At 38.9% G+C, this 19,628-nt stretch overlaps 1 protein-coding gene across 7 annotated transcripts in view; it reads right to left on the reverse strand.

Annotated features, from left to right (window-relative positions):
- The window catches only part of nup214 (nucleoporin 214), a 104,867-nt gene that overhangs the window by 24,981 nt on the left and 60,258 nt on the right, over positions 1–19,628 (reverse strand). For 6 of the 7 annotated variants that reach the window (XR_007424877.1, XM_049465811.1, XM_049465804.1 and 3 more), the window contains exons 26-31: positions 18,602–18,656; positions 14,675–14,843; positions 11,869–11,939; positions 8,582–10,243; positions 1,379–1,446; positions 430–598 (exon numbers count right to left, since the gene is read on the reverse strand). Coding sequence is in view for 6 of the 7 variants with exons in the window: in XM_049465811.1 (XP_049321768.1) it covers positions 430–598; positions 1,379–1,446; positions 8,582–10,243; positions 11,869–11,939; positions 14,675–14,843; positions 18,602–18,656 (2,194 nt within the window). In the remaining variant the exon portion in view is untranslated. The remainder of the gene's footprint in view (positions 1–429; positions 599–1,378; positions 1,447–8,581; positions 10,244–11,868; positions 11,940–14,674; positions 14,844–18,601; positions 18,657–19,628) is intronic. The other variant, XM_049465806.1, reaches the window with a different exon arrangement.

Here is a 19,628-nt window from a genome sequence, read left to right on the forward strand (position 1 = left end):
TGGAACTGGCACTCATCAGGACCGCTCCAGGAAAGGAAGACCAAGAGTTACCAGCCTCAGAAGCTCCCCAGATAAGAGCACCTAAATACTTCTTCACAGAGTATTTTAGTTTGTTTTTATCACTTTTAAGTTACTACATGATTCCTCATGTGTTCCTTCCTAATCTGGATCACTTTACTATTCATTTACAATGTAGGAACTGAACACCCACTCCCAAGCTTCACAGTTGGCTAAAAGGGGCATTTTTAACACAAAAAAATCAATATCGATATCCTATGAATCTAAAAATCTTTAAAATTAGTTTATTTTAAACAAACATAAAGCTTTATATAAAATAATTAATTAGACCCTACTTAAATTAATCTAACTAGAGTTAAAATAGAATTGAAACACATCAATTGAGGTAATCTCTTTGTGAAATCTCCTCACCCGGTTGGTTGGTTTGGCCGAACCCGCCGGTTGGGTTGGTTCCGAATGGGTTCTTGTTGGCGGCGTCTTCACTGGGTTTTCCTCCCAAACCACTGAAAAATCCTCCGCCGGTGGGGGCGGGGTTACCGGGCCCGGAGCCGAACAGACTCCCGCCGGACGAGGGCTGCTGCTGGAACACAGAGAGAAGTAGTTGCATGCTATGGTATCTCAGGTGGTTGATATGGTGTTTGTAATTGTATCCCAGGTATATTCTAATGCAACTGCTATGGTGGATACTCTGCAGTAGTTCCTAGGAAAACACTTGATACTTGCTTGTTCATGTGGTGTTCCTAAGCAGCTAAAATGGTATGCCAAGTGGTTGCTATGGTGTTGCTAAGTGGTTGCTAGCTGCATGCTATGGTATCCTAAGTGGTTGTTATTATGTTTGCAATGGTATCCAAGACAGTTGCTAAGGTGGGTAACCAGACAGTGGTTACTAGGATAATAGTGGATACTCTATGATTCTGGTGGTGTTCCACAGTGGTTGCTATGGTGTTGCTAAGTGGTTGCTAGCTGCATGCTACTGAATCCCAGGTGGTTGTTATGGAATTTAAGGTATAAGTTAAGGCAGCTGCTTAGTGGTTACTAGGATAATTATTACAATAATTGATACAAGGTGGTTTCTGTTGTGTCAGGTGGTTGCCATGGTGTTGCTAATTGGGTGCTTGTATGGAATCCCAGATGGTTCTTATGGTATCTTAGGTATATAAGGTATCCCTGGCTGTTGCTGTGGTGGGTACCAGGCAGTTGGTACTATGTAGTCCATGTGGTTTTCGCAGCTACTGTATTCCAGGTGGTTGCTATGGTGCAAGCTGCTTGATAAGGTAAGTGCATTTATTTGAATAAAACTCTGATTGATTGATTGATGTATTGATTGATTAATGTTGGTAAAGAACGTTCAGGGCGTTACCTGGCCGAAGACGCTGCCGCCGCTGGGCTGCTGCCCAAACACAGAGGGAGTTGGGGTGCTGCCAAACGCTGTGGGAGAAATTAATAAAAAAATAAAACAGACTGAAAATGATCCAGGAAATGAACTTAAAATGTATCTTTAGATTAATCTGCAGCAAAATGCTAATTTTTACCATAATGCAAAAAATATGGTATATACAAAATCAGGTGTCTCATAGATGATTTTTTGATTTCTAATGAACGTATGAAACTTATATTCATACTAAATAAAACTTTAAAATTAATTTTAAGAATATACAGCTGCAACAAAACAAAAAACATATATTTCTGACTATAAGGCGGACTATAAGCGACACTAGTAAGGGTGCTACATCGAAGTGAGCAAGGGTGTCGCCATGTTTCCCTTCTAATGGGGAAGCTGGAGGAAGCGTCTTTAATAACAAAACTGTAATTTTTAAAAAAAAAGGACATTTTCTGTTAAACGAGCTGGGTGTTAATCTACACAGATTTTTCTCCTGAAAACTGTTTATTTGGGTGAGTGAAGTGCTTTCGTTTATTTACAGAATTCCAATATTTTTTCTAAGGGTGAGTTTTCGGTGAAGTTTCTCCAGCACTAAGGCTGGGTGCCGCAGCAGCATTAGCATTAGGAGCTAACCGCAGTGCTAGCAGGACGTAAACGCTGCCCGATTGCGATACACTGAGGAAACCTGAGTGTTCCAGGTTTGTCTCAAGTAGCTTGTTTGAATGCGGTAAATCACCTCTGAACGGCAAAAAAGCTAGCGCTGCAGTTAGCGGCTAATGCTAATGATGCTGTACCCAGCCTTGGTGATGGAGAAAGTTGATTAAAAGGCGCACTGACAATTTAAAGGATTTTAAATGCACCTTATAGTCCGACAAATACTACATTAATGGTTATTTATTGTCATATCGCCAAAAATATTGATCGCAAAATTACCCTAAAATATCGTGATATAATTTTAGGGCCGTATCGCCCACCTCTAACCCTTATCAGTCTATTGTTCTTGGTTCTTGCTAACTTTTACCATCCTTTTAAATAACATTACACTCAGACACTTCCTTCTGGTTGTAGTGATGCTCTTATCTAATATTGGGCGATTTCCAAACTTTTGAATGACACTTTTGAATGTATGCATATAATACATAAACAAAACAAGCAACAGATTCAAACTAAACAGATAAATAATGCCCAGCTGTCTCCTCAACCTGCGGGAGAGAACGCCGAGAGAACCTAAATCTCTGTTAATGCAAAGAGGTGAGGAGGAGCACGCTTCCACAATCTGGACTAGAAGATAGTCTGAACATGTTTAACACTTTATTCACTGAACGGTTCCAAAACGTACCATTTCTAAAGCATCCCATAATATTAAACTGTTATAATCTTGGTTTGGTTAAACAATGAGAGTTCTGTATAAACCATAAACACCAAACAACCAACAGCTTACACACAGGCCAATTCCAAAACCCCAAAACTGTTACATCACAGTCTTGAGGGTGAATAGGTTAATAGTATGACCAACAACCTTAAGCATTGAGGAGGTTTTAGGGCATAAGGAGGCCGACTAAAGCAAGCAGCAACGTTGTTATATGGTGGTTGCTATGGTGTATGTTATAGTATCCCAGGTAATTGCTAAAGGGGTTGCTATGGTATATACTATAGGCAGTGATTACTAGTATAATAGAGAATGTAATCTGTGGTTCCTGTGGTGCTTCTAAGTGATTGCTTTGGTATGCCAGCTGCTTGCTATGGTATCCCAAGTGGTTGTTATGGTGTTAGTTTTAGTATCCAAAGTAGTTGCTAAAGGGGTTGCTATGGTATACACTAGGCAGTGGTTACTAGAATAATAGTGGATACTCTGTGATTCCTGTTGTGCTCCCAAGAGGCTGCTATGGTATGCCAGATGGTTGCGTTGGTGTTGCTTAGTAGTTGCTAACTACTTGCTACGGTATCCTAAGTGGTTGTGACAGTGTTTGTTATGGTATCCCAGGTAGTTGCAATGGTGTACCAGGCAGTGGTTACTAAAATAATTGTGGATATTCTGTGGCACCTGTGGTGTTCCTAAGTGACCGCTATGGTATGCCAGATGGTTGCTATGGTGTTGCTAAGTGTTTGCTAGATGTTTGCTTTGGTATTTCAAAGGGTTGTTATGGTGTTAGTTATGATATCCCAGGTTGTTGCTAATGTGAATACCAGAAAGTGATTACTAGTATAATAAAGGATCAAATCTGTGGTTCCAGATTGGTGCCTTGGTATGCTAGATGGTTGCTATGATGTTGCTTAATGGTTGCTTGATGTTTGCTATGGTATTCCAAGTGGTTATTATGGTGTTACTTATGGTATCCTAGGTAGTTGCTAATGTGGATACCAGGCAGTGATTCCTAGTATAATAGTGGATTTCCTAAGTGGTATTCCTAAGTGACTTCTATAGTATGCCAGAAGGTTGCTATGGTGTTGCTAAATGGTTGCTAGCTGCTTGTGATGGTACTCCAAGTGGTTGATATGGTGTTAGTTATGGTATCCCAGGTATATGCTAATGTAGTTGCTATGGTGGATACTCAGATCCTGCAGTTGTTCCTGTGGTGTTCCTAAGTGGCTAAAACTCAAGCAAGCACTAACACTGTTATATGGTGGTTGCTAAAGGGGTTACTATAGTGTACACTAGGTAGTGGTTACTAGTATAATAGAGGATCTAATTTGTGGTTCCTGTGGTGTTCCTAAGTGACTGCTGTGGTATGCCAGATGGTTGCTATGATGGTGCTAGGAGGTTGCTAGATGGTTGCTATGGTATCCCAAGTGGTTGTTATGGTATCTTTATGGTATCACAGGTATTTGCTAATGTAGCTGCTATGGTGGACACTCAGATACTGCAGTGGTTCCTACATTGTTATACATCTATGGAGTGGCTAAAAACTCTAAAACGCTACGCAATGTAAGCTCAGCTCATCATCAGTAGCTATTCCCACAACAGAGAGCTTATGATTCATTCGCTGTCCTCACGGATATGCCTGTGTTTCCCTTCCATCTGTCATCTGACACTACTAACACTCGCCATGGTGTCTGCAGCATGATAAACATTACCCCAAAACTGCAAAATATAACACACTATAATGCTCTATAATGTTTATATCATCCACACGCTTATTCTGACAGACTGTAATACACTACAGTAAGAGTAGGGGGCGCTCTATAATGCTCTATAATGTTCATAAGACCCACACGCTCATTCTGACTGACTGTAATTCACTACAGGAAACGACAGGGGCGCTCTTTAATGCTCTATAATGTTCAAATGATGCACAACACGCTCATTCTGACAGACTGTAATACACTACAAAAAGGATAACGGGCGCTCTACAAAGAATTCACAATAAGGAAACCTGCACCAACCCCTTAACAGAGCTCTGCCCACTAGATCAGTTAAAGAAGCCTGCTGGTTGAGAAAATCAGACAGTACACAGCAGCATTAGCCAGCAGACTTCATCTGAGGGAGGGATCTATACCTACTTTTCAAATTTTCAAATAGTTTTTAGATTCAATGTTTTTATTTAGAAGCATTTTGTTTTCACGAAAAATTACATTGCTTACAATTAAATTGCTTTGAATGATACAAATGCAATGAAGTGTGATATAAAGCATTAATCATAATCCAACTCAACTAAAACACATAAAAAGCAAAAACATCCCCAACCCACAACCCTCCCATGAATGCTGCATAAAAAAGATGGATGTACAAAATAGATCTTGGTTAACTTTAGTCTCCTTTGAGGTATAATATTAAAGGGGTCCAAATCTTGTCAAATAATTTAAGTTTATCCCTCAGCATGAACCTAATTTTCTCCAACTGTAGCGTATTTGTCATTTCTGCAATCCACTGCTTAACCGATGGTACTCCTGTGTGTTTCCAGAAATTAAGAACAAGTTTTTTAGCAGTAATTAAACTATAGGAAATCAACTGCTGCTGAGCTGAGGAGAGCTCTAGTAATACTTCAGATATACCAAATATGACGAGAACTGGGTCTGGCTCCAAGTGTACCGACAACATATCAGATAAGGCTGCAAATATGTTGGCCCAAAAGTTATAAATCTTAGGACATAATACATAGCTATGAGAGAGGGTGGCCTCCGCTACCTTACATTTATCACACAAAGGTGATATATCTGGAAACAGTTTGTGCAGCCTAACCTTTGAGTAATGTAGCCTATGCAGTATTTTAAACTGAATTAGACAGTGCCTAGCGTTAACAGAGCAAGAATGAATGTGTTCAAGACTAGCTTCCCAAACATCCTCAGAAATGTTTATGCCTAATTCTTCTTCCCATGCACTTTTGATTGATTCCATGCCAGGAGACTTAAAACTCTGAAACATGCTATACAGATAAGAAATCACCCTATTCATTCCTATTCCATGTTTCACACATTGATCAAGACTATCCAATTTTGCTGTAGCATAATCGGGCAAATACGATTTGATATAATCTCTAATCTGAAGATATTTAAAAAAATGGTTTCCAGGTACATTATACTTCTCTCGCAACTGCTGAAATGAGGCAAAAGTCCCAGATACATATAAGTCTCCAATCATGCGTAATCCCTGTTTTTCCCAAAAATTTTCAAATAGTTTAGAAAGTTTTGTGCTTCTATCGCAGTTGAGCATGAACTAGCCTTTTTGTGTTTTGCCATTCAGCACAAGCTAACACTAACATAATCTTATCATGTGGTAAATGCTCAGCGTGAACATGGGGTGTGGCCAGCAACAGTTTATTTGCATAAAAGTATCAAAGCCCTTAAACGGCTTGTTCTGAAACAGACTGAAACTGGTAAGAATAGAAGCTGGTGAGATGTATTTAAGTGAGTGATTTTGTGTGGAAAATGTAAATGCAATCCACAAGATACATGTAAATGTAATCCGACGAAATGAAATCCTGTGCTTTGTGATTTGCTTTTAATGGATGGATGAATGGACATTCACAGCTCCACACAGTAGAATCCAATGCTGTTGAGCTGATTGCATTTTAAGTGTAATTCTGTAACAAATTCAGTGTTTAGTTTTGCAAATGTAAATTCTTGTGTATTTTTTTTTTTATATATAAAGAGATCAAGTGCAATGAAACGTAATGCAATAGTAGTTTTGCATTAATTTTGGCATGTATTTTGCATCTTAGTGAGGAAAAGCTATGTATCTTGTTGATTGCATTTACATTTTTTCATGGTAGTGTTTGCTTTTTAATTTGGCACCAATTCCTCTCCTATTTTAACTTGTGCAAAAACGGGTGTAATAAGTTTTCTTAAAAAAAAAAAAAAAAAAAAAAAAAAAACTCAATTTGGTCTAAAATCTGGAAGAAAATCTCTTAGTTTGGACATTAGAGACTCTATAGAGTAACAAAAGCAGGATCAACTCTTTTTAAAAGCCTTGATATCTGAATAACTTTTCTAGTTTATCCGTAACTATGATAAACTGCATTGATTCAGTAAATCTGAGAGCAGAAGCATTTCCTCTACAGATCTGCATAATATTTCAATTAGTGAATTCCTCAGAGGACAGAATTCGACCCCTGAGGACCCCCGAGGACCCCTGATCTGAGAGTAAACAGGTGTAAATGGGTCTCTGTGGAGCCGCAGACAGGAAGCTGATGAGGCTCAGTGTCTGTCTGCTGCAGATCAGCTGTTCTGTGGGAGACACCCCCAGAGAATTCTGGGAATTCGTGGGAATGGACGAGCTCATCAGAATGCGGTCCACGCCCTCAGATTATACCCCCCCTGCCACCCCCGAGATAACACCCACAGCTGCCACCCTGCCGGAGGAGCTGGCACCTGCTGACCTGATATAGCCTGCATTCCCCAACCATCACATTCAGCACATAACTACAGCATACATTACATTCAGCCTTTAGTCTTCATCAGTTCATATCAACACACTAATTACCTTCATTAACCATTAGAAACAATGCCAAGAATTTACCCAAATTAATAAAAGACATGCATAGAATATATATGTGAATAAACTAACAAAAAGCTAAATGTTTATACCCTCAGTAAATCACTAATATAAGAATAAATGCAAATAATAGTTATAAAAATAAATATTTTTTTTGCAAACGATATTTTGTCGCAGATATTATGGCAAAATAAACAATATTGCTGGCATTTTAAGACCATTAAATGGCATTAATAAATATATAACATATCATAAAGTTGTGGGTATTACACCCATTTAAAGACAATAAACTTTCCATTCCTGTTCACGCACCTAATTTTTGAACCCGAAAAAGTTCCCAGCTTGAACCAATATATATATTGTTTACATTGCATTTATATATTGCGAAGTGCGGCGGCAGGGGAACTGTGGGTCCGCCCCATATCATGGCATGCAGCCCTGGTCTGTCCCAGCTGGTACACATTGGACCAGCATTAAGACCCTGCCTCAGCCTTCATTTGAGAGATACGCTGATGGTGACAGGAAGGTTGAGGCAACACGAACCTAAGAGACTCTTAGTTAAGAGTTAAGACTAGAGCCGCATTGGGCCGTTAATATATTTCTTTGAGTTGTGGGTATTAATGGAGGGCATTTTTCCTAATAAAAGGTACGTTCTGAGTTCACTCACTCCCTGTGTCTGTGTTTCTCTGTGCTTTTACACTAATAAGTGAATTTTGTGAGTGCAAACACAATGGACGATATCACGATGATTAAAATGATTGAGGTCATGTCGATGACTTAATTATTGTGACAGGCCTATAAATATATAATAAATGTTTTACACCACTGTTTAAACTTCGTGTAATTTTGTGATTAATTTTTCATCGAAAAGTGAAGCAAAAATACATTTAGGCTTTTTAAAAATGTATTAATTGCTGCAAAAAGTGGAATATTATTAAAAAAAATTATTTATATATATATATATATATATATATATATATATATAGTGGTATGGCCTATTAGAAGGGAAACAATAGACGTTCATTGGAAGTCCAAAAAGTATGGTAAGTTAATTGTAACATCTCAGTCCACATGCTTCTTTAACTACAGATTCTGCTTCTGGATCTCTCAGCTTGTCCAGAAATGCATGTGTAAAGTGTGTCCCAAGCGTAAATTACACTTCCCAACTGTAGGGGGAGCCCAAGAACAAGAATAAGTTTCAAAGATCTTGCGACACCAAAAAAAAACCAAAACACACAAATTCCACTTACCGGCTTGCTGTCCGAAGCCAAACCCAGACGACGTGGTGGTGGTAGTGTTGCTGCCGAACATCGACGGCTGTCCGAACCCGCCGCCTTGCTGCTGCCCGAACGCCGGCGCGGTGTTCTGCCCGAAGAGGTTGGTCCCGGTACTGGCTGCAGAGCTGGTGCTGCTGGCGCCGAAAGAGAAGGAGCTGGCACTGCTGGTGCTGGAAGATCCGAACAGTCCTCCTCCTCCTGCTCCGCCTCCTCCTCCTCCAGCGGCGCTGGAAGCCGGAGCGTTAGCCGGCGGGTTCGTCTGTCCAAAACCTGAACTCGCACCGAAAGTCGACTGCCCGAAAGTAAACCCGCTGGCGGAGCCAGCAGATGCCGCCGGCTGTCCGAACCCACCGGAAGCGCTGTGTCCAAAAACGGGCTTTCCAAAGCCAGAGGTCGTGGAGGCTGCACCAAAGGTGGAGGTGCCGAAAACTGGTGCGGAAGAAGTAGTGGTGGTGGTAGTGGCAGTGGGGGCGACGGTGGCGACGGTCCCTGGTTGACCGAATATTGGAGCAGGGGCTTGGGAGGCAGTACTAGGTGCTACCGGAGTGACGCTGGTGGAAGATGGTGTTGCTACACCAGCTGTGCTGATGACCGGAGTAAAGCTGGTGACGGATAACGTCGTACCATTGGTGGTAGTCACGATTGCTGGCTGGGCGAAGATGGAGCCGGGTGTGGTTGAAGGTGGCGCTTGAGCTGGAGCCAGAACTGGTATGGCAGGTGCGGTTGTTGCTGCGGCAGACGGTGCAGGTGCTGCTGCCGCTGCTGCAACTGGCGCTACCGAAGGCGCCACCAAAGCTGGAAAAGAAGCTTGTTCCAGATTAGCTTGGGTGGCTATTGGTGTAGGTGCTGGTGTAGACATTGGTAAAGGTTTAACTTCTGGTACCAAAGTCTCAGCAACAGCTGCTGGTTCTGCTAGTGTTGGAGGTGTTGGCGTGACGTTAAGAGCTGGTACAACTTGAGTCGCCAATCCATGGGTCGTCAACTGTTCTCCAGTTTGTGCTGCTGCCGCTTGAGGCTCTGGTTGGGAAGGTACAACAAAAGCAGTTGCAGGTACAGGTATAGGTGCGAGTTCCTCACCGACCAGTACCGGAGACGGCGTGGTTGCAGCTGGAGGTTCAGGGCTTGGTTCTAATGGACGTGCCTCCAGTTCAGGTGGAGGGGAAGGTCCAGAAGCTTGGGGTACCCTCGGTTGCTCGTTTGTAGACGGGATTTCCGAGGGCAGCGGAGTGGCGAGGAGGCTGCTGAAGGACGTAGGTGGAGCCGGTGAAGGTCCACCGGTGAAAGCCGGATTGGTGGTTAAAGGAGCTGCAGGTTCAGGTGGTTTTGTGACGTCAGTTGCGGCAAGTGGTATCGAACTTTGCCCGTTCCCAGATGCTGCAGGTTTTTGCTGAGGTCCGAACGTGAATGCGGCGCCATTGCCGGGAACTCCGAAGGTAAATCCCGGGAGGGTCACCGGAGCGTCACGGGCCTCCTCGCTCTGGCCGACCCTCAGGCAGGAGAAGCTGCCCAGGGTTTCCCCGCTCACTGCAGCCCTGGAGGAAGGTCCACCAGTAGAGGAAGCGGGAGGTTTTGGGCTAAAAGAGAACGGTGCTTCAGAAGAACTTAGGAACTTGCTTTCTGGACCCACATCTTTACCTGGGAAAAGATGGTGAAAAAAAAAACATGGTCTGAGATAAATTATATTATATAGAAGCAAATATATAAAATTTGATTTTTAGATCCAATAACTATCCAAAAACGTGGTTCCTGCATAAACAATGACCGATACAGAATAATAATAATAATAATAATAATAATTTACAGAGATTATTAGATAAATAGTATATACTTCAAAAACAGTACATAGTTAATACTTAACAATTTGTAGTAGATTCCAAATAATTCACAGTAGACAGTGAGTAAGCTATAGTAGATACTACATCACAGTTGACAGTACTTCAAAATGGTTACCGAACAATTTATAGTGGATACTGAATGATTCATACTGGATAGAGAACAATATATAGCAGATACTGAATAATTAAAAGTGAATACTGAATAATTCATACTGTATAGTGAATAGTGGATAGTGGATAATGAACAACTCATAGTGGATACCAAATAATTCATAGTGGATACTGAACAATTCATACTGGATAGTGAACAATGTATAGTGGACTCTGAATGATTAATAGTAGATACTGATCAATTCATAGTGGATAGTGAACAAATAGTAGCAAATTGTGTATAGTAGATACTGAATAACTACTAATAGTGGATAACTATTCATACTGGATACTGAACAGTGTATAGTGGATACTGAACAAATGGTAGCAAATTGTGTATAGTAGATACTGAATAACTACTAATAGTGGATAACTATTCATAGTGGATACTGAATAATTCATAGTGGATCCTGAACACATATTAGATAGCACATCATGTATAGTAGATACCGAATAATTCATAGTGAATATGGAATAATCCATATTGGATACTAAACAATCCAAAGTGGATTTCAAATCATTAATAGTGGACACTGAATAACTACTAATAGCGACTGAATAATTCATATTGGATACTGAATAATTCATAGTGGATACTGAGCAAATAAAAGTAAATACTGAACAATTCATAGTGGATACAGAACAACTACTAATAGCTACTGAGTGATTCATATAGGATACTAAATATCAAGTGAACAATGTAGAAAGCGGATACTGAATAATTCATACTAGATACTTAACAATTCATAGTGGATACCAAACAAATCACAGTGGATATCAAATTATTCATTGAGGATACTAAATAACTACTAATAGGTACTGAATAATTCATAGTGGATACTGTAAAACAATGTATAGTAGATACTGAATAATTCATAGTGGATACTGAACAAATCATAGTGAATACTAAACAATTCATAGTGGATACTGAACAACTATTAATAGCTACTGAGTGATTCATATAGGATCCTAAATAATTAGTAAACAATTTATAGTGGATACCAAACAAATCACAGTGGATATCAAATTATTCGTAGTGGATACTGAATAACTACTAATAGGTACTGAATAATTCATAGTGGATACTGTAAAGCAATGTATAGTAGATACTGAATAATTCATAGTGGATAATAAACAGACTGTAGAAGCATGTGGATGCTGGTTCAGTATATAGTGTATTAAATATTATTACAGCAGATAGAGTAATATATTATTGTTCCTTTATATTTATTATTTATGACGGACAGAAGATCTGTGGGTGGTGGAGATGTTTACCGTGAGAGCTGGAGGCTGCTGGGGGCTGAGATGTTGTGGAGCTCAGAGGGAAGGAGAACGGTGTAGAGGATCTTCAGACAGAGAATCACAGCAGAAATGTATTAATGTTATTAAAGTAACAGTGTGATTATTATATAGGTGCTGATATTACTGTGTGACTGTGTGGTATGTATTAATGTAATATAAACTGGAGTTATCTGCAGTAACAGTGTGATTATTATATAGGTGCTGATAGGTGTGTCGCGATATATATGTTATCGACTTATCGTACGATACATTTTTTTTAACTGCGTCGATAACAGCCATTGGGCGCGTGAGTTTGTTCACATGAGAACGAGTCGCGCTTTGCGTCTCACTCGCCGACAGCGACATCTATTGGTTAGGAAATGAGTGTAGTGGCAGGCGGAGCTCATCAAGGTTAAGAAGGTTTTTTAGAAGTCCGGATGGACTTACGGTGTGGGAGTATTTTGGCTTTGAGCCAAATGAGCGAGGAGAACCATCAACGCGAATCAGCCGGCATGTTGACTTGTTTCAAAACAGTGGAAACAAAGCTGAGATCTCATTTAAAGCCCAATTTTTCGAGCTGAATACTGAATATGAATATTATTGCTGCAGAGAGATCCTGCCTCAAGCCCCACAGAGTAAACATGCTGGTGTTCCTTGCTCTGAATTTGTCTGAGAGTTACTTTAAAAAAAATACATTTATAGCAAGAGCTCTGGGCTGCTGAACCATATCATATGGACACTTTTACATTACATTACATTACATTACATTACATTTGGCAGACGCTTTTGTCCAAAGCGACTTACAATAGTCAAGTACAATGTAAAATAAGTTTAAAGGTAAAAACATCTTTGGATAGGGATAAAAGGAGGTCAAAGGGGAGTAATAGGATAGAGGAGTGAAGGAGGGGAAGAAGGAAATGAGGTTAGAAGTAGTTAGTGTGTTAGAGGTGTTAGGAGAGTAGGTGCTCTTTGAAGAGCTCTGTCTTCAGGAGTTTATTAAAGATAGTGAGAGATTCTCCTGATCTGGTAGTAGAAGGTAGTTAGTTAGAGGTGTTAGGAGAGTAAGTGCTCTTTGAAGAGCTCTGTCTCTTCAGGAGTTTCTTAAAGATAGCGAGAGATTCTCCTGATCTGGTAGTAGAAGGTAGTTAGTTAGAGGTGTTAGGAGAGTAAGTGCTCTTTGAAGAGCTCTGTCTCTTCAGGAGTTTATTAAAGATAGTGAGAGATTCTCCTGATCTGGTAGTAGAAGGTAGTTAGTTAGAGGTGTTAAGAGAGTAAGTGCTCTTTGAAGAGCTCTGTCTTCAGGAGTTTATTAAAGATAGCGAGAGATTCTCCTGATCTGGTAGTAGAAAGTAGTTAGTTAGAGGTGTTAGGAGAGTAAGTGCTCTTTGAAGAGCTCTGTCTTCAGTAGTTTATTAAAGATAGTGAGAGATTCTCCTGATCTGGTAGTAGAAGGTAGTTAGTTAGAGGTGTTAGGAGAGTAGGTGCTCTTTGAAGAGCTCTGTCTTCAGGAGTTTATTAAAGATAGTGAGAGATTCTCCTGATCTGGTAGTAGAAGGTAGTTAGTTAGAGGTGTTAGGAGAGTAAGAGCTCTTTGAAGAGCTCTGTCTTCAGGAGTTTATTAAAGATAGTGAGAGATTCTCCTGATCTGGTAGTGGAAGGTAGTTAGTTAGAGGTGTTAGGAGAGTAAGTGCTCTTTGAAGAGCTCTGTCTCTTCAGGAGTTTATTAAAGATAGTGAGAGGTTCTCCTGATCTGGTAGTAGAAGGTAGTTAGTTAGAGGTGTTAGGAGAGTAGGTGCTCTTTGAAGAGCTCTGTCTTCAGGAGTTTATTAAAGATAGTGAGAGATTCTCCTGATCTGGTAGTAGAAGGTAGTTAGTTAGAGGTGTTAGGAGAGTAAGAGCTCTTTGAAGAGCTCTGTCTTCAGGAGTTTATTAAAGATAGTGAGAGATTCTCCTGATCTGGTAGTGGAAGGTAGTTAGTTAGAGGTGTTAGGAGAGTAAGTGCTCTTTGAAGAGCTCTGTCTCTTCAGGAGTTTATTAAAGATAGTGAGAGGTTCTCCTGATCTGGTAGTAGAAGGTAGTTAGTTAGAGGTGTTAAGAGAGTAAGTGCTCTTTGAAGAGCTCTGTCTTCAGGAGTTTATTAAAGATAGCGAGAGATTCTCCTGATCTGGTAGTAGAAGGTAGTTTGTTCCACCATTGGGGAACTCTGTATGAGAACAGTCTGGATTGCTTTGTGTGAGTGTTTGTTTGGTAAAGCGAGGCGACGTTCATTGGAGGAGCGCAGCGGCCGGGAGGTAGCGTAAGCCTTCAGGAGCGAGTGCAGGTAGGAAGGAGCCTGTTCTGTCATCACCTTGTAGGCGATTGTAAGAGCTTGTGTCTTTGGACACTAATTTGTGCCTTTGTGCTGTGTCCAGAGTTAAATTTTTTTTTAATTAAATGTAAATGTTGTTACTTTTTGTTGTTTTATATTTAGTGCAGAGTCCAGAGTGCTTGTACTTTATTTGTTTTAGTTATTTTGGACATTAAAATATTTGTATATGGAAGCCCAGTGTCTATTCTTAGTAATAAAAAGTTAGTTTAACTGTAAAATGGTGTAATAGTATTATTACGCTAGTATTTTATTACTGTGACACACTGTCTTAAAGCTCCTTTGGGTGCCCAGAAGCAGAAAAAGCATTTTTTTTTTATTCCCCTTTAAAATGACAATATTATCGTTTATCGCAATAATTTCTGGGACAATATATCATCCTGAAAATGTTGTTATCGTGACAGGCCTAGGTGCTGATATTACTGAGAGACTCACGGTGTGGGGCTGAAGCTGAAGGTTTTGCTGCTGCTGCTGCTGCTGTTGCTGTTGGGTTGTCTGGAAGCAGCAGGAGCTTCAGCTGGTGCAGACTGAACCGGGGTGAAGCTGGTGACCGGAGGAGAGAAGATGGAGCCGGGTGTAGCTGAAGGTGCTGCTGATGGAGGAACTGGAGAAGCATTTAATCCATTAATTCACTGTTAATTAAACACCTACTATAAATTAATCACTATCTACTTAAAATAATTCAGTGCTCACTATGAATTCTTCAGTATCCACTATGTATTATTCTTTATCCATCTTTATGAAATCTTAAGTATCCACTACAAATTATTCAGTATCTAGTATGAGTATACTGTCTATACTCAACTACTTATTATTCAGTTTCAACTACTAATTAAATAGAACCCACTATGCCTCCTTTAGTATCTACTACGAATTATTCTGTATTCACCACTTATTATTCAGCATTCATTATGTATTATTCTGTATCCACTACGGTGTACAGAATAATTCAGTGTAGACTATAAATTAGTCAGTACTCAATCTGTTTTTTTCTAGATCCACTATGTATTATTCAGTATAGACTATTAGTCAGTATTCATTCAGTTTTATTTTATATCCACTATGTATTATTTAGTGCTGACTATTGATTATACAGCATCGTGTGAATTGTTCTGTTTCCACTATGAATACTTAAGTATCGATTACAAATCGACTAAAACTACTAATTTTTCTATAAGTATTATTCAGTTTCGACTATTACTTGTTTAGTATCCACTACGAATTTTTCAGTATCTACTATGAATGATTCTATATCAACTACAAATTATTCAGTATTTATTATGTATGATTCTGTATCTGCTATGTATTATTCAGTGTAAACTATTAATTAGTCAGAATTCATTCTGTTTTATTCTATATCCACTATGTATTATTTAGGGTTGACTATTATTTATTCAGCATCTAGTATAAATTGTTCTGTTTCCACTATAAATTCTTAAGAATTGACTACAGTTTATTCAGTATGTAATACTGGTTTTGACTATTAATTATTCAGTATAGACTATTAATTAGTGAGAATTTATTTTGTTTTATTCTATATCCAGTAGGGTTGGGCGGTATTGAAGTTTTTTATACCGTTGTCAGATTATATGCCGGTATACGGTATTACCGGCGCGGGGGGTGGGGGGGGGTTTGTACCTGTGTGTTTTGATATTTTAGAATTCGTTAAGATTATATTTCCTTTAGCATTTTGAGCTATTTCATATCTATTTTTCTGTTTTTATTAAATGCCGCAGAGCGTTAAACGCGCGGATGATTTTTTTAATGTATATTATTTTATTTTTGTACCTGTGTGTACACTATTTATTTTTCGTTATTTTAGAATTCGTTAGATTATATTTATTTTACCATTTTGAGCTAAATTTAGTTACTATTTTCCTATTTCATACCTATATTTTTCTGTTTTTATTAAAGGTCACCTTCCGTCGTTTTTTCTTTCATTTTAAAATGTCTAGTTGTGGTCTCTAGTATGAAGGAATGACATGTGAGCCGTTTTTGTAAAAAAAAAAGTGCTCAGGTGTCTCTGTATAGCTCTTTTTTAATGGACTGTTTTAGGGGTGTGTCCAAAATGACCGGATTCCAGCTTTGCTCATGAATATTCATACATGCAAACAGCATGTAAATATCTCTCCTCTGATTGGCTAGGAGCACTGCGACGCCCCTCCACCGCTCTGCCGCTCACTGCCTCCCACCTCCTAACTGATGAGCGGTGATGTTGCGTCGCTTCAGCTCCGCCTCTGGGAGTTTCTCGAGCCAAGGTGGGCTGGTCTGTGAGTTTCTGCCTACTTAGGCAGAAAGATAATTCAAAATTCACCCGTTTTTCGGAGGGGGGGAGGGGGGATTTCTTTGCTTAGCTCCTGCAGACAATGGGGGCTGCAAAACAGTTTAATGTGCAGGTGTACACATTCAACTCGGAGAGACCTACTGTATTCCACAAAAAACAAGAAAAATCGGATTTTCGCGGAAGGTGACCTTTAAATGCTGCGGAGCTTTAAACACGCGGATGAGCTCGGGTTCAGTCTCGCGTTCACGCTCGGGTTCAGGCAGACAATCTAAACTCTAGTATGCAGAACTATATTATTATTGTTATTAATTTCCCATTCTTTTAAATAGCAGCATACTTTGATTTGTATTTCTCAGCCCGGACGAGACCCGGCCCGAGGAAAGTAAAGGAAAATCTCGGGTCAGTCCAGGCTCCAGGAAATAGTAATCTGTTTTTTAATACTATTTTTATTTTATATAAAGCTACAGCCTGATAATCACCATATAACAACGTATTACTGTTAACGAAAACGAACGAAATAACGAAAACTGAAAGTGAAATTTCCCCTTAACTGAAACTAATAAAAACGGTAATTAAAAGAAAAAAATAAAACGACTGAAATTACAGATTGAATACCCTAATTTTTGTGTTTGTTTATTTATAAGCGCTGTATCCACTACAGCAGCTTAACAGCGGGTGGTGTTGTGCCGTTTTTGCTCGCGAAGGGGAGCCGGGGTTCAGATGTCGGCAGCGAGCTTATATTTACAGCGCTGGAGCTAGCGGCGAAATAATGACAGAAAACCCTGAGTAAACTGCAGAATTCTGTACGGTATAAGAATATGAGCGCAAGTGACATAAAAAAAACTGTTTTGTAGAGAAATAGGAGATGAGGAATATTTAAGGAAACAGCTGTAACTTGGAGTAACTCACACTGAACACCCCATGCTGCAGGATAAACTGATAAATCTGATCATTTCGGTGGTTGGTTAGTTGTTAGGGATTTATTGCCACTTTAGCACAAATGTGGCTATTTGTGGCAATAATTTTGGTGAAAATTATGGTGAGTTTATTGAGTTTTTGCTGTATGATCTCCTCAGTGAGAATCCCCACCCCATAACCAATCAGGGAGCTCCAACTGCTTACCCCTCCTACTGCTCTTTCATTGTGGATGCGCAGAAAGTCCAGGTTTGGCACATCACGTGGTTAATATACCGTCACTATTTTACAATACCGTCACCGTATTTAAATACCGTGGTATACCGAAATACCGTCATACCACCCAACCCTAATATCCAGTATGAATTCTTAAGCATCAACTACAATTTATTCTATTTATTTAGTATGAATTACTCGGAATTCATAAAAAATGATTCAGGATTCACTTTTTCGACTATTACTTGTTTAGTATCCACTACGAATTTTTCAGTATCTACTATGAATGATTCTATATCAACTACAAATTATTCAGTATTTATTATGTATGATTCTGTATCTGCTATGTATTATTCAGTGTAAACTATTAATTAGTCAGAATTCATTCTGTTTTATTCTATATCCACTATATATTATTCAGTGCAGAATCAATTATTAAGCATCTAGTATGAATTGTTCTGTTTCAACGATGAATTCTTAAGTATTGACTACAAATTATTCAGTATCTAGTATCTAATTATTCTGAATCCACAAACAATTCTTATATATCCACTATGTATTATTCAGTTTTGACTATGAATTATTTAGTACCCACTATTATTCTATCATCTTTCAGTATCTACTATAAAATATTCTGTTTCCACTACATATTATTCAGTACAATCTATCAATTACTACTATAATAATTTAACATCCAGTATCAGTATGAATCTTTCATAATGTACTATAAATAAGTAAGTGCCTACTCTCATTAACTCAGTATCTTATATTTATTATACAGTATTGGGCTTTATTTATTCAGTATCTGCTATTAATTATACAGTATCTACTTTTAAACATTACGTATCTACTAAAAAACTGCATTAAACATTCTGAACAGTTTAGGATGATTTCTGCTACGTAATAAAATCAAGAAATATTAAGTCTTGTTCTGTGATCATACTCACCAAACATGAACGTCTGAGGAGTGGCTGTGCTCTCTGGGACATTTACAGCAGGATTCTGGGGGAAAATTTTATTATAATGATAATTATCATTATTAAACATGAAATAACATTTTAAAACATTCTTATAGCATAAAAATCGTATGACAATTTGTTTTCTTCACCCATTATGTTATATTATTTCAGCTCCACTGATCATATAGTTCACTCTGTAGTTGTATAATAATTACAGACTGTATTTCTGTATCTGTTTCTCTGTATATTTCATTATTATTCTCCTTATTTTCACCCTGGGTTCAATTTTTACTACTAACCACAACCAGGCCTGATTACTGCCAGACCTGTAAAATCAAGAAATCACTTATATAATAGAACCTGTCTGACAACATGAAGCAGATAAAAGATCTCAACAAAAAAGCAAAAACAAAGTCATTGATCATCTATCAGTCTGGAAAAGGTTATAAAGTCATTTCTAAAGCTTTGAGACTCCAGAGAACCACAGTGATTCACTATTATTATTCACTAATGGAGAAAAACAATGGAACACTGGTGAACCTTCCCAGGAGTGACCGGCCGACCGACCGAAATTACCCCAAAAGGGCATGAAGAACTCATCCAGGAGATCCCAAAAGAACCCAGAACTACATTTAAATATCTGCAGGATCTCACTCACCTCAGTTAAGATCAGTGTTAATAATTCAATAATAAGAAAACAACTGTAACAAATAGTTTAAGAAAAAAAGCATCATACTGAACGTAAAACGTAAAACATGGTGGTGGTAGTGTGTGTGTGTGTGTGAGATGATCTGGAGCTGCTGGTCTTTAACTTGCTGTAATAGATGGAAGCAGGAATTCTGCTGTTCTCTACCAGAAAATCCTGAAGGAGAATCAGAATCCGTCCATCTGTTCCTTACTGACCTCAAGCTCAGGAGTACTTTACTTGGGTTCTGCAGCAGGACAATGACCCAAAGCTCACAAACAAGAAAAAAGTTCACTGTCTCTGAATGGATTAAAAACTAAAAACTAAATG

Source organism: Astyanax mexicanus, chromosome 1 (assembly GCF_023375975.1).
Source record: "Astyanax mexicanus isolate ESR-SI-001 chromosome 1, AstMex3_surface, whole genome shotgun sequence".
NCBI lineage: Eukaryota > Metazoa > Chordata > Actinopteri > Characiformes > Acestrorhamphidae > Astyanax > Astyanax mexicanus.